Below are 15,894 nucleotides of genomic sequence, written 5' to 3'. Positions count from 1 at the left end.
TCACCTACCTAAGTCAGTGGAGTATCTGGGGTTCATGTCCAGGCCACTCAGCTCCAGGCTCCTCCATGGAGGCCAATTGCAGAAACATCAGCAAACACAGAGAGGCAAACAGAAGAGCCATCACGCATCACACGCAGAGGTCTCCAGTGTTCCACTGTGCTGCGTGTATTCACAGACTCTTGTTAATGATGTTTCCCATGCGCCAAATCTTTTACTGGGCCTTTAACATGTATTACCATTTCATTTACTCCTCAAAACAATCTGTATACTAACATGGTAGGCTATACTTTATATATACTTGTGAACGCACTTGTGTGTGTGTGTTTGTGCATATGAGTGGGTGTAAGGAAGGGTACATATCCCAGGCATGCACACTCACACACACACACACACAGGAAATTCCTAAAAATGATTTCCATATTGTTCTCTTCACATCAGGTCCAGTCTACATGAAATGCACATTGAACGGATGTGTGATTCCTTCTCAGCTACTCACCCTCTTTCCTAATTTTCTAGATTTATTGCTCACCTTCCACTGAGCTCTTAAGACAAGCAAACTTCCATCTTGGTAAAATGAGTAGAACTTTGTGCATTACTACCTTAGAGATCCCCTTCCCTGCTGGATCAGGATGGGAAGGAAAAAAGGGGATAAAAGATATGAAAACTCCTGCCTGATTGGCATCTATAATTACATCCACATTTGTATATCCTGATCCCCATCATCTAGTACCAGCCGACACCTCCAGACCTCAGGAGGTCTCATAAGGAATAACTTCCCAATTTCTTGAACACCACCGTGTACCACACACACCTGGAAATTCCTGCATCTGTACAGATGAGGCAAAGCAGTTGTCCTTGTGGAAGTTCTATCATAGTGGAGGAAAAGACAGGAAGACATGACAAATCAGTAAATAACATAGAATACAGAAAGCAATGAGTGTTAAGAAAAAAGAATGACAATACGGCTGGATAGGACAATGAGAGAATCTTCAGGTAGGATGTATTTAAACAGGTAGCTGAGGTGGGCCTCATTGAGGAGGTAGAATGGAGCAAAGATTGTAAGAAGGTCAGGGAGTGAGCCATGTGATTTTCTGGAGGAAGAGCCTTCATGAATAGCATGGGAGCAACAGGAGAGCAGAATTCTCCTGCTCTGTTCTAGTATTTGGACTTTAAAAAAAAAAAAAAAACTATTTTATTTATTTATTTGAGAGAAAGCAAGAGAGAGACCACAAGTGGGAGGTGGAGGGGTAAGAGAGAGAGGAAGAAGCAGACTCCTCACTGAACAGGCAGACTGACATGGGGCTTGATCCCAGGATCCTGGGATCATGAACTGAGCTGAAAGCAGATGCTTAACCAACTGAGCCACGGGGTGGGGCTAAGTATTTGGACTTGTACTCTGAGTGAAATGGTTGCCATTGTAAGGTTTTGAAGACAGAAGTCACATGATCTGACATGAATTATAAATTATTCAAAATTGAGAATAGACTACCACAGGGCATAAATAGAAGAAACTAGAGCCTCAAGAGATCACTGCATTCATGCAAAGAGGGAAAATCACTTTTAACCAAGATAGCAGTCAGGAAAGAAATGGGAAAGAGGTCAGATTGTGCGTGCCTGCAGACGGAAGCCAACACAATTCCTAATGCATAGGATTGGGGTGGGAAAGAAAGGCTCCATGAGAGACTATGGATTCCAGGAAACAATCTGACGGCTTCAGAAGGGAGAGGCGTGGGGGGATGGGCTAGCCCAGTGATGGGTATTCAGGAGGGCAGGCGTTGTAACAAATACTCAGTGTTATGCACAAATAATGAATCATTGAACACTACATCAATCATATGATCTCACTGATATGAGGAATTTGAGAAACAAGACAAAGGACCAAGATGAAACCAGAGAGGGAGACAAACCATAAGAGACTCTTAATCTCAGGAAACACACTGAGGGTTGCTGGAGGGGAGGGGGATGGGAGGGATAGGGTGGCTGGGTGGTGGACACTGGGGAGGGTATATGCTATGGTGAGTGCTGTGTATTGTGTAAGACTGATGAATCACAGACCTGTACCCCTGAAACAAATAATACACTATATGTTAACAATTTTAAAAGACTCAATTAAAAAAAAAAAAAAAAAAAAAAACGATGTACTGTTATGGTGACTAACATACCATAATTTAGAAAGAAAGAAAAAGAGAGAGAAAGAAAGAAAGAGAGAGAGAGAGAAAGACAGACAGACAGGCTCTAAGGGCTTGGGACCTGAGCATCTAGGAGAATAAGGTACCTCAGCTGAGAAGTACAAGGATGTTTGGGAAACTAAAGTGTTCCGTTTGAGACATATTAGCCGTGAGAGGTTTTGTTTTGTTTTGTTTTGAGAGGTTTATTTCTACTTAAGAAAAATGTTGAGTGGCTGGTTGTACATAAAAATCAGAGTTTAGGGGCAAGGCCTGGGCCAGAGATGAACTGTTAAGATTATAGATATACAGATGGCAGAGTTTTCACCTTTCCCTGGATCCTCTTGACTCTCTGATCTCTTCTCTCTCATATTTCCTCCATTTTTCTCTCCATGGTGCATTCTTAAGTCTTCCCATTATTGTCCTAACAGTTAGGCTTCCCAACCCCAATCTTCTCCTCAAGACTTACAAACCAAAGCACCTGATGTTCTTGGCACACCAAGACCTGCCTATAATAGCATGTGCCCTCCTTAGGGCATGTTTGGTTGCAAATAATACTAATTGTATGGGCTTTACCAGCTCACACTCTGCAAGGGTGAACCACAAATTTCCTCCTGAGGAGTAGCTAAGAAATAGAAAAGAACATTGGGTGTATGTGTAGATGCACCAGCAGCCTGCTTCTCTGATTTATATCCCTGCCTGGTTTTGATGACACTTCAAGTAAGAAGAAATGATTTTTTATTTCTTGACGTCAGTCTCCAGGGACGGGCTTGTCACTGAGGCAAGGAAATAAAACTGCAAAGTCTTGCCCTTGCAGTTAAATGATTGCCTGAAGGTGACTCGTGTCCCTTCAATGTGTAACTCATTGTCCAGATATAGAACTACCCACAATTCTTTTCAGAACATGAGTTTGAAGTCTCCTGGTATCCTTGCTTGGTTACTCCCATGGTTCTATCTGCCCATTCAAGGGCAGGTTTCTCAAATCTACCAGCCCCTAGAATATTTTCTCTTTTCCCTTGAGCCATTTAGTGCACTCAAAGGCTCTACACAGGCCCATCACCTTCTTTGAGTACATGATTCTTACTGTGTAAAATATACGTAGTGTAAAAATCTACTGTTTCAACCATTTTTAAGGTTACAATACAGTGGCCTTAAGTACATTCACAATGTTGTGAAACCAGAACCACTGTATATTTCAGGGATTTTTTCAACATTTTAAGCAGATACTCTGCATACATTAAACAAGAATTCCCCATTCCTTCTTCCCACCATGGTCACTGGTAATCTCTATTCTAGTTCTTTTTTTAAGATTTTATTTATGTATTTGAGAGACAAATAGCATAAGCTGGGGGCAGAGGCAGAGGGAAAGGAATAAGCAGTCTCCCCGCCGAGCAGGAAGCAAGACATGGGGCTCTAACCCAGGACCCTAGGACATGACCTGAATGGAAGGCAGATGCTTAACCAATTGAACCACCCAGGTCCCCTAGTCTACTTTTCTCTATCTATGGATTTGTCTCTTCTAGGCACTTTATATGAGTGGTATCATATTATCTGTCCTTTTGTGTCTGGCTCGTTTCACTTAGGATATTTTTTTATTCATTCACCTTATAGAACATATCAGATTGTCATTGCTTATTAAGGCTAAATAATATTCCATTGCATATATCTATATACAACAGTTTATCTATTTATCTACTGATAGAAATGATTTTTTTTCTGTTACCTTTCAGTTATCATGAGTAATGCTGCTATTAACATTGATGTACAATTATCTCAGTACCTTCTTATAATTGGGGCATATTTACCTAAAAGTAGAATTGTTGAATCTATGGTAAATTATATATAATTAAATTTTAAAGAAAATACCCCTGTTTCCACAGTGGTCACATCATTTTATATTCTCCCAACAATGTCTAAGAATTTCAATTTATCCACAACTTAATCAACACTTATTTTCTGATTTTTTTTTGTATTTTATTGTGTTTCGTTTTGCTTTTGACAAAGCCATTCTAAGGGATTAAGGGGTATCTCATTGTGGTTCTAATTTTCATTCTTCTAATGAGTAGTGATGTTCAATATCTTTTCATGTACTTTTTCACTATTTGAATACCTTCTTTGGACAAACGTTTACTTTAGTCCTTGGTCCATTTTTTTATTAATTAATTTATTTTCAGAAAAACAGTATTCATTATTTTTTCACCACACCCAGTGCTCCATGCAATCCGTGCCCTCTATAATACCCACCACCTGGTACCCCAACCTCCCACCCCCCCACCACTTCAAACCCCTCAGATTGTTTTTCAGAGTCCATAGTCTCTGATGGTTCACCTCCCCTTCCAATTTACCCCAACTCCCTTCTCCTCTCTAACACCCCTTGTCCTCCATGCTATTTGTTATGCTCCACAAATAAGTGAAACCACATGATAATTGACTCTCTCTGCTTGACTTATTTCACTCAGCATAATCTCTTCCAGTCCCGTCCATGTTGCTACAAAAGTTGGGTATTCATCCTTTCTGATGGAGGCATAATACTCCATAGTATATATGGACCACATTTTCCTTATCCATTCATCCATTGAAGGGCATCTTGGTTCTTTCCATAGTTTGGCGACCGTGGCCAATGCTGCTATAAACATTGGGGTGCAGATGGCCCTTCTTTTCACGACATCTGTATCTTTCGGGTAAATACCCAGGAGTGCAGTTGCAGGGTCATAGGGAAGTTCTATTTTAATTTCTTGAGGAATCTCCACACTGTTCTCCAAAGAGGCTTCTCCAACTTGCATTCCCACCAACAGTGTAAGAGGGTTCCCCTTTCTCCACATCCTCTCCAACACATGTTGTTTCCTGTTTTGTTAATGTTGGCCATTCTAACTCGTGTAAGGTGATATCTCAATGTGGTTTTAATTTGAATCTCCCTGAGGGCTAGTGATGATGAACGTTTTTTCATGTGTCTGATAGCCATTTGTATATCTTCATTGGAGAAGTGTCTGTTCATATCTTCTGCCCATTTTTTGATATTTTTGCCTGTTTCATGTGTGTTGAGTTTGAGGAGTTCATTATAGATCCTGGATATCAACCTTTTGTCTGTACTGTCATTTGCAAATATCTTCTCCCATTCCATGGGTTGCTCTTTGTTTTTTTGACTGTTTCCTTTGCTGTGCAGAAGCTTTTGATTTTTATGAAGTCCCAAAAGTTTATTTTCGCTTTTGTTTCCTTTGCCTTTGGAGACATATCTTGAAAGAAGTTGCTGTGGCTGATATCGAAGAGATTGCTGTCTATGTTCTCCTCTAGAATTCTGATGGATTCCTGTCTCACATTGAGGTCTTTTATCCATTTTGAGTTTATCTTTGTGTACGGTGTAAGAGAATGGTCGAGTTTCATTCTTCTACTTATAGCTGTCCAGTTTTCCCAGCACCATTTATTGAAGAGACTATCTTTTTTCCACTGTATATTTTTTCCTGTTTTGTCGAAGATTAATTGACCATAGAGTTGAGGGTCCATATCTGGGCTCTCTACTCTGTTCCACTGGTCTATGTGTCTGTTTTTATGCCAGTACCATGCTGTCTTGGTGATCACAGCTTTGTAATAAAGCTTGAAATCAGGTAACGTGATGCCCCCAATTTTATTTTTGTTTTTCAACATTTCCTTAGCGATTCGGGGTCTCTTCTGATTCCATACAAATTTTTGGATTATTTGCTCCAGCTCTTTGAAGAATACCGGTGGAATTTTGATCAGAATGGCATTAAAAGTATAGATTGCTCGAGGCAGTATAGACATTTTAACAATGTTTATTCTTCCGACCCAAGAGCATGGAATGGTCTTCCATCTTTTTGTCTACAAGAGACCCATTTTGAACCTAAAGATACACCCAGACTGAAAGTGAAGGGATGGAGAAGCATCTTTCATGCCAATGGGCCTCAAAAGAAGGCTGCAGTAGCGATTCTTATATCAGATAAATTAGACTTTAAACTAAAGACTATAGTCAGAGATACAGAAGGACACTACATAATCCTTAAAGGGACTATCCACTAAGATGATCTAACAATTGTAAATATCTATGCTCCCAATATAGGAGCAGCCAATTACTTAAGAAAACTGTTAATCAAGAGAAAGAGTCATATTGATATGAATACACTAATCGTAGGAGATCTTAACATGCCTCTCACAGAAATAGATCATCGAAGCAGAAAATCAATAAAGAAACTAGAGCATTGAATGCTTGTCAAGCAGAGAGAGTCAATTATCATATGGTTTCACTTATTTGTGGAGCATAACAAATAGCATGGAGTACAAGGGGTGTTAGAGAGGAGAAGGGAGTTGGGGTAAATTGGAAGGGGAGGTGAATCACGAGAGACTATGGACTCTGAAAAACAATCTGAGGGGTTTGAAGTGGCGGGGTGGTGGGAGGTTGGGGTACCAGGTGGTGGTTATTATAGAGGGCACGGATTGCATGGAGCACTGGGTGTGGTGAAAAAATAATGAATACTGTTTTTTCTGAAAATAAATAAATTAATTTTTTAAAAAGAGCATTGAATGACACTTGGTCCATTTTTTAATTGGGCTTTTTGTTATTTTCTTGTTGAATTGTAGGAGTTCTTTTTATATGCTTGTTAATAATCCTTTATGAGATATATGCTTTGCAAATATTTTCTCCCATTCTCTCTGAGTTGCCTTTCACTTTTGATATTGCCCTCCTCTGCACAAAAGTCTTTAATTTTGACAAAGTCCAATTTCTATATTTTTATTTTGTTATGTGTGCTGTTGGTGTGATGTCCAAGAAGTCATTGCCAAATCCAGTATCATGAGTTTTGCCTAAATTATTTTCCTCATAATTTTATAGTTTAACTTTTATATTTAGGTCCCTTCATCCAATTTGAGTTCATTTTTCTATATAAAGTGAGGGTTCAACTTTATTCTTTGCATGTAGATATTCAGTTTTCCTAGCAGTTTATGCTGAAAAGACTGTTCTTCCTCCCATCCCCATTGAAAGGTAAGCACCTTTGTTGAAAATCTTTTGATCTTATGTGTGAGGTTTATTACTAGGCTCTCTTATTCTATTCCATTGCTCTATATCTCTATTTTATGGTCATTTCACAGTATTCATTATTATACTTGGTAGTAGGTTTTCAAATCAAGAAGTGTGAATTCTCCAAATATGTTCTTTCCAAGATTGTTTGGTGATTTGGGGTCGCTTGAGATTGCATATGAATTTCAAAATGGACTTTTCTATTTATTTTTTTAAAATGCCCTGGGGATTTTGGAAGTGCTTGCATTGAATGTGTAGGTTGCTCTAGGTAGCATTGACAAGTTAGCAATGTAAAATCTTCCAGTCACTAATGGGGGATGTTTTCCCACTTAATTATGTCTTCTTTCATTTCTTTCAGCAATGTTTTGCACTTTCTAGTGTACAAGTCTTTCATTTCCATGCAGAAATTTACTCCTAAGTGCTTTATACTTTTTATGTTAGTTTAAGTGGAATTGCTTGCTGAATTTCCTTTTTGAGTTGTTCATCACTACTGTGTAGAAATGCATCTGATTTTGACTGTTGATTTTATATAACACAAACTAACTGAATTTATTACTAACTCTAACAGTTTACTTTTATGTGTGAAATCTTTAGGATCGTTTCCCATGAAATCATGTCATGTGCAAAGAGAGAGAGTTTTACTTATTCCTTTGCAACTTAAGTACTATTTATTTTTCTTGACTATTGCATTTTCTAGAATTTCCAGTATTGTGTTGAATAGAAGTGGTCAAAGTGGGCTTCCTTGCCTTGTTCCTGATCTTAGAGAAAAAACTTTCAGACTTTCATCATCAAGAATGAGGTAGTTCTAGTTTTATCATATGACTTTCTCATTTTGTGTAAGTTTCCATCTCTTCCTAGTTTATTGTTTTTAATCATGAAAAATGTTGACTTTTGTCAAGTGATTTTTCTGCATCAAATGAGATGACCATGGTAATTTTTTCTTTGTTCTATAAATGTGTCCTATTACCCTATCTGGTTTTCCTTTGTTGAATCATTCTTGCATTCCAGGAAGAAATCCCACTTGATTATTGTGTATAATTCTTTAATATGCTATGGAGTTTGGTTAGCTGATGTTTTGTTGAACATTGTTGCATCAGTATTCAGATAAGATACTGGTATGTAGTTTTCTTGTAGTTTCTTTGTTGCCTGTGGTATCATTGCTGGTATTTTTTGTATTCTTTGCTGCCCTAGAATGAGTCTCAAAAAGACTCGAAATAACCTAGGAGTTTTCCTAAATCTTTAATTTTTTGGAGTAGTTTGGAGAGGATTAGTGTTAGTTTTTCTTTAAAAATTTGGCAAGGGGCGCCTGGGTGGCTCAGTGGGTTAAGCCGCTGCCTTCGGCTCAGGTTATGATCCCAGGGTCCTGGGATCGAGTCCCGCATCAGGCTCTCTGCTCAGCAGGGAGCCTGCTTCCCCCTCTCTCTCTCTGCCTGCCTCTCTGCCCGCTTGTGATCTCTCTCTCTGTCAAATAAATAAATAAAAATATTTTTAAAAAAATAATAAAAATAAAAATTTGGCAGGGTGATATCTGAATGACTAAGTCATTTCCATAATGTCTGGGGAGACGTCCGGTCAATGAAACAATGCCCCCCCCAAGAGGTCCATATTCTAATACCCAGAACCTGTGAACCGTTTTCTCTTACACGACAGAAGAGATTTGCAAAAATGGTTGACTTAAGACTCTTGACCTAAAGATTATCCTAGATTATCAAAGCGGTCTCAATATGTTCACAAGGATCTTGAATGACTTAGTCATTCAGATATCCTCAGTTGAGGATCTTATTCTTGATTTTGGCTGATCTCAGGGTTGTGGAATTGTACCCCAAGTCAGGTTCCATGCTCAGTGCAGAGTTGGCTTGTCCCTCTCCCTCTTCTCCCCCCCACCACTCCCTCTCTCTTTCTGTCTCTCTAAAATAAATAAATGAAGTTTTTTTAAAATTGAAAATTTTAAGAATTCACCAGTAAAGCTACATAGTCCTGGACTTTTCTTTGTTGGGAATTTTTTAATTATTGATTCAATGATCTTACCAGTGATATTCTATTCATATTTTCTATGTCTTTATAATTCAGTCTTCATAAATTGTGTGTGTCTAGAAATTTCTCCATTTAATCTAGGTTATTCAATTTATTGGTGTGCAATTTTCTATGTACTCTTTTAGAATCCCCTTTATTGCTATAAAAATGGCTAGTAAAATCTCTTGTTTCTGATATTAGTTAATGAAGTCTTCTCTCTCTGTCTTTTTTTTTCTGTTAGTCAATCTAGCTAAAGTTTTGTGAATCATATTGTTTTTTTAATATTTTTCTTTGAATTTAATTTTTTTCAGTGTTCAAAGATACATTGTTTATGCATCACACCCAGTGCTCCATGCAATACGTGCCCTCCATAATACCCACCACCAGGCTCACCCTACCCCCACCCTCCTACCCTCCAAAACCCTCAGTTTGTTTCTCAGAGTCCACAGTCTCTCATGGTTTGTCTCCCCTTCTGATTTCCCCCAACTCATTTCCCCTCTCCTTCTCCCAATGTCCTATGTGTTATTCCTTATGCTCCACAAGTAAGTGAAACCATATGATAAGGACTCTCTCTGAAAACATATTGTTTTTTCTGGGCTATTCTTGGGCTTTTTTATATTCTCTGTTGTTTTTCTATTAACATTTTCTTTCAACTCTATACTAGTCTTTTTATTTCCTTCATTCTGCTAGCTTTGGGATTGGGATTTATTTTTCTCTTCTTTGTCTGATTTCTTAATGTGTATGGTTGTTAATAGATTTGTGATCATTCTTTAATGTAGGCATTACAGCTATAAATTTAACTCTAGCACAGCTTTCATCACAGACTGCAGATTTGGGCATGTTGTGTTTCCATTTTCATTCAAATCAATATGTTCTCTAATTTCCCTGTGATTCTTTCTTGGGCCTTTTGATTGTTTTTAAGAGTGTGTTATTCATGTCAATATATTTGAGAATATTCAGTTTATTCTTCTGTTATTGATTTCTAGTTTAATTTCAGAAACTCTTGCACTAGTTCACTTCTTCAATATTTCTTCTTAGAGATTCCAGTAAGTTACCTACTCATTCAGCCTCTGTAATAATGGCCTAGAAAAAGGATTTGTTTGTTTTACAGTTTCTGGTTTCCATAATGTCTGGGGAGACGTCCGGTCAATGAAACAATGCCCCCCCCAAGAGGTCCATATTCTAATACCCAGAACCTGTGAACCGTTTTCTCTTACACGACAGAAGAGATTTGCAAAAATGGTTGACTTAAGACTCTTGACCTAAAGATTATCCTAGATTATCAAAGCGGTCTCAATATGTTCACAAGGATCTTCATAAAAAGGAGGCAGGAAAGTCAAAGTTAGAAAAGGATAAGTGACAATAGAGGTGAGAATTTGGAGTGATGGGAAGATGGGAACCATGAGAAAAGGAATGTCAGTAGCTTCTCGAATTTGGAAAGGCAAGGGATAGACCTCCAGAGGAAATGCAGCTTGGTTGACCCTTTGTCTTAGTCCAGCAACAGCAATTTTGGATTCCTGATCCAGAATTATAAAACAGTACATTTATGCAGTTTTCAGACATTACATTTTTTTTAATAATTTGCTATAGCAGCATTTAGAAGCGAATATAATATGATTGCAGTTGGGGGGGTGGGGACAGGGATTTGAAACTCTCTTTTACCGCTCATTTAAACTATCTGTTCATTTTTTGTCAAAAGCTCTGTCATCACTGTCACTCAAGTATCCAGACTGATCAACAGACTCCAGCATGGACACATGCATATGGAAGAAGGAAGTTAATCCACAGAGGTTCCTGAAGTTCAATGCACAGCCCAAAAAATACATCCCTTCCTTTAGCTCACACACAGTGGTCTAAAGAAGTCTCATGGTCCCACTGAATACAAGGATCCAGAAAGAGCAACACTCCATGAGGCCAGAAAGTGGACAACCAGAAACATTTGGTGAAGCATGAAACTTTCAGAGAGCGACTCCAGCTCCAATCAGGGCACTCTAACCTGCAGTGTGTGACATCACTGAGTCTCTGTGTCTTATTTCCACATTTGTGATAGAGTTTCATCTTACAGGCTTGTGGTGAGGGCTACATGCCACGTACATCTCAAGGTCCACTCCCAGTGCACACTCAGTCAATGAGCTGTTGTGAATCAACACTTGAGAAAACACACAGGATCACATAAGGATGAGTAAATGACTGCTCTGTTTTCCCTCCAGGTGCGGCCGGTGAGGCAGAGCTGCAGGTGATCCAACCTGAGAAGTTAGTGTCTATCATAGCCGGACATACAGCCACTTTGTACTGCACCATGACTTCCCTGCTCCCCTTGGGGAAGGTTGAGTGGTTCAGGGGGACAGGGCCAGGCCGGAAGTTAATCTTCAGTTTCAAAGGAGGCCACTTCCCCCGAGTGACAAATATTTCAGACACCACAAGGAGAAACAACACGGACTTTTCCATTCGCATCATTAACATCACCCCAGCAGACACCGGAACCTACTACTGTGTGAAGTTCCAGAAAGGGTACCCTGATGTAGAGATTAAGTCTGGACCAGGCACTCAGGTCACCGTGAGCAGTGAGTATGATGTGGGCCTCTGCCATCCCTTGGTTGTGACAATAGGTCAATAAGATTGTCTGACAGCTAAGAATCAGGTGTTGTGGTGAGTGCCCCTGACTTCAGCCACTTCCATGGATCAGGGAAGCTGAGGCCGAGAGAGGTCATGCTATTTTCTCAAGGCCACATGGCTAGAAAATGGTGGGAAAATCCAGAACTCTTGTCTACAGACTCCATAGCTCCCTTTTCCAATCCTGACCAGCTCTCTGGTTCCAGGGATGAGGGACTGAGAGTCTGAGGGGCTTTCCAAGTCATAAGGCCCAAGCTCACCCTGTCTCCAGAGAGCACTCCCTCCCAGGTGGCCAGGTTTCTCTCCACTCAGCACTTACTGAGCATCTGCTGTGCTGACTTTGTTTTAGATGCCCTGGAGCAGCAGGCAACAAAACAGGCAAAGTGTCCTCTATCATGAAGCTTACACTCCCTTCCCTTCCGGTGTGGACATATGCACCCAGGGTAGGGAGGTGGGACAATGACTTTTTTCTTTCAGCTTCAGCAAGATCACAGTGAGAAGAGGCACAGGCTGGCTGTCTACTCTGACAGCCCCGGAAGGAGAAGATGCCAGAGGCTGGGCATTTGTTGTAGGTCTGTCCAGAAAAGCTTCACGCAATTCAGGGACTGACTTCATAGTGACTGAGTCTCCCCACACCCCCTGGACTTGGACAGGTGGCTTTATTATGACTATGCAGACATTATAGGACTTCCCTGTCTTACGTCCCTTGCCTGGGCACCAGCACTAGCACTGGGCAGGTCTGTTCCTCCTGGAAGAGCACTCCTTCCTCTTCCCCAAGCTGCCCACACAGGTGGTGCCCTGGTTGAGAATGGGTAAAGACAGAGGGGAAAGGGTAGGTGGCAGGCCAAACCCATGTCTTCATTGTGGCAGGTGCTCCTCTTACCAGAGATAGCAAGGAGAACCCATCTCTGCCCTTTTACAGATGAGGACACTGAGGCTCAGGGGACCTGACCTAAGCAGGCACAGGAGCTAAGATTGAACCCAAGCATCGAGATTCACAGCCTTGTTCTCTGCACACTCACTGTGCTAGTCAAAGTAGGAGAAAATTCAGACCTCCTTGAAAATCTTATGTTGTTGGTCTTTTTCAGTAGTAAGCATTTTAAAAAGTTATGAGACACAGATTGCATGGAGCACTGGGTGTGGTGCAAAAAACAATGAATACTGTTACGCTGAAAATAAATTTAAAAAATTTAAAAACAAACAAACAAACTCACACATTAAAAAAAAAAAGAAGAAAAGAATGTACCAAATGTGTAAAACAAGGCTATTCAATTAGTCGGTACTTGGCCTTTTTTGTAGGACTTTGTCCAGGATAAGAGATGGGGCACTCCTCCTCCTTTCTGCAAGTGTCTTCATTTTCTGTTGAGAAATAAATAAATTTTAAAAAAGAGTTATGAGACAGGGTGTTGTTACTTCGCACCCCCAGATCAGACAGATACACAAACATCTCATGAAGTGTCGAGCCTATTCCTGGAGGACACGGCTTCTCACATGTAAGAGCATCCGGAGTCTTTCCCCAGTTGTGTGATGTTGCTCCTTCACTGAGCAGCCTGGGGCAATGACCTGGACAAAACAGAGGCACTGGACAGTGCCGGCCTCACAGGGCACCCCATTCCTGGCTCTGCAGAATGAGGGTGCAGGGGAGGCGCTTTCCTGGAGGGTGTTTCAGCTCCATGAGCAAGAGTTCATGTTCTAAACTCAGCTTTGGGAACACACATCTTCCCTCTGTTGTTAAATAGTCACCAGGTCTGGGCACCCCGAGGGACTTCTCTCCCCATAATTACTTGCAGTGGAGAATCTTCAAGGGAAGAGGTGGGGGGGCGGTCACTGTTGGGCTCAAGAGGGTGGGACTCTTGCTCTTTTGTGGAAGAGAAGGCTGGAGGCCACAGAAGTCCCCCTGGGATACAATGAGGGGTAAGGAGCAGCCCCTTTGTACCTGAACCAAAGTAGGTTAGGGGAAAGGTTCCTTGGTGAGGGAGAGACAGAGACCACCCAGGGGGAAGTTTCCTCCCAAAGTTGTCTTTATTTGTGCAGGTAAGATGTTGGGGGATAATTTCCAAACCTATGACCCCAAACAGGGGCAAGAGGGCTAACACTTATGAGGGTTTTGGATGAATATTCAGAGGGGGATCTTAACGTTATAGTGAGGTTGGGGTTACTCAGCCACCTTCTGAATTATCTCCTCCTTTCGATATGCGTTTTCAGTGATAAATTCCAAACAAAACTGCTAGCATTCTTTTATTTGCCCCTCCCTGCAACCCAGGAAGGAGAAATGCTTGGTGTCCCATTTCACAGAATGGGAGCCAGGCTGTGCCCCGGCCAGACCTGCGGTCAGCTGGCCAGCCTGATTCCAGCTTCTATGGGGGTCCAGCTCTGCCCCTGTTTCCCTGCACGGACTGCTGCACACACTCCCTGACCTCAGTGAGGTTTGCAGGGAGGCAGATAGGAACAGTTGATGCAACAGTCAGACCCATTAGAAATGTCCTTCCTGTGCCCAGATTGGTGGGAAGTCGCCTGGCAGAGAAGAGAGAGGTCTGGAACTGCACCTGGGCCCTGCCCCTGACTCAGAGTTCAGCTCTGGAACCTCAGGGCCTCCTCTGTACGAGGAGGAGAGGACACTGTGCTCCGCACGCTGAGGGTGGCGGTTCTCCACAGCACCTCAAGGTATCCTGAGCACTGATGACCACAGTCATGCTTACTGTTCACAACTGCTCTTCTTATAGCCAAACCCTCTCCCCCCGTGGTGTCGGGCCCGGTGGTCAGGGCCTTGCCAGGGCAGACAGTGAACTTCGCCTGCAAGTCCCACGGCTTCTCCCCCAGAAACATCACCCTGAGATGGTTCAGAAACAGGAATGAGCTGGCAGCCTCCCGGACCAGCGTGGACCAAGACGGAGACAGAACGTCCTACAGTATCTCCAGCACAACCAGGCTGGTGCTGGCCCCGGGGGACGTTCGCTCCCAGGTCATCTGCGAGGTGACTCACGTGACCCTGCAGGGGGGCCCTCCTCTTCGTGGGACTGCCAACCTGTCTGAGGTCCTCCGAGGTAGATGCCCCTCCCCACCAGCCCCAGCCCGGGTCTGGCCCCCAAGTCTCCGAGCCTGTCCCTCCTCCGCTCCCTGCCCCAAGCCCTCTGTTCCCTGGAGTCTGACCCCTGGCAGACCCTCCAGGTCACCTGAACCTAGATGTGCCATCACCTCCTACTGTTTCCATGGCCACTGGGTGGTGAACACCTACCATGTATCAAGCATTGCTCTCGGTAGTTTCCTTTACTTTACAGTAGCAATTCCAATTATTGAGCACCTGCTGTACTCCACGCCACCTTGTGCTTGGTGAGGTCATTTGTTTTGCTACAGTTATTCTATTCCAACTGTATGTGTGGGGCTGAGTATCTTGATTTCACTCATTCTTAGCTTATCAGGAGCCATCAAACCTTGAGCACCTACTGTGTGCTGGGCACTGTGCTTAGGGATTTCATTCATATAAAAAGACTACCCTCAGTGTTGGAGCACCAGCTGTATGCCTAGCCCTGTTCTGGGTGACTCCCTTGCTGTGTGGGGTTAGCTAAGTTCTGGAGCCCCTCCCCATGGTCCATCTGTTCCATAAGGTGAGAGATTCTGCCCTGTGCTGTTTCAGTTCCACCCACCTTGATTGTTTCCCAGCAATGCATTGCAGAGGACCAGGTGAAGGTCACCTGCCAAGCGAAGAAGTTCTACCCTCAGCGCCTACAACTGACCTGGCTGGAGAATGGAAACATGGCCCGAACAGAAACAGCCTCAAGCATCATAGAGAACAAGGATGGGACCTTTAACTGGATGAGCTGGCTCCTGGTCAATTTCTCTGCCCACACAGAGGAGATGGTGCTCACGTGCAAGGTGAAGCATGATGGCCAGCGGGTAGTCAGCAAAAGCCATATACTGGAGACTTCTGCCCACCGAAAAGACCAGTGCACAAATGGAAACTCTGGTGAGCCTTGTGCCACGTGATCTGGCATTTAAATTTTACCCTTTATTATGTGAAAAGTAGTAATTCATGCTTATAATAGAATAATCCAGAAGTCTATAGATTAAAACTAGAAT

At 42.1% G+C, this 15,894-nt stretch overlaps 1 protein-coding gene across 2 annotated transcripts in view; it reads left to right on the top strand.

Moving 5' to 3' along the window:
* Positions 1-15,894, top strand: part of LOC131807934 (signal-regulatory protein beta-1-like) — a 111,132-nt gene that overhangs the window by 86,851 nt on the left and 8,387 nt on the right. Inside the window, exons 2-4 of one of the 2 annotated variants that reach the window (XM_059133718.1) lie at positions 11,415-11,768; positions 14,541-14,861; positions 15,452-15,781. In XM_059133718.1, coding sequence (XP_058989701.1) covers positions 11,415-11,768; positions 14,541-14,861; positions 15,452-15,781 — 1,005 coding nt within the window. The remainder of the gene's footprint in view (positions 1-11,414; positions 11,769-14,540; positions 14,862-15,451; positions 15,782-15,894) is intronic. The other variant, XM_059133717.1, reaches the window with a different exon arrangement.

This window comes from Mustela lutreola, chromosome 9, assembly GCF_030435805.1.
Source record: "Mustela lutreola isolate mMusLut2 chromosome 9, mMusLut2.pri, whole genome shotgun sequence".
In the NCBI taxonomy this organism is placed as follows: Eukaryota; Metazoa; Chordata; class Mammalia; order Carnivora; family Mustelidae; genus Mustela; species Mustela lutreola.
The sequence above is the reverse complement of the archived record's forward strand: the minus strand, read 5'-3'. Positions and strand labels throughout refer to the sequence as shown.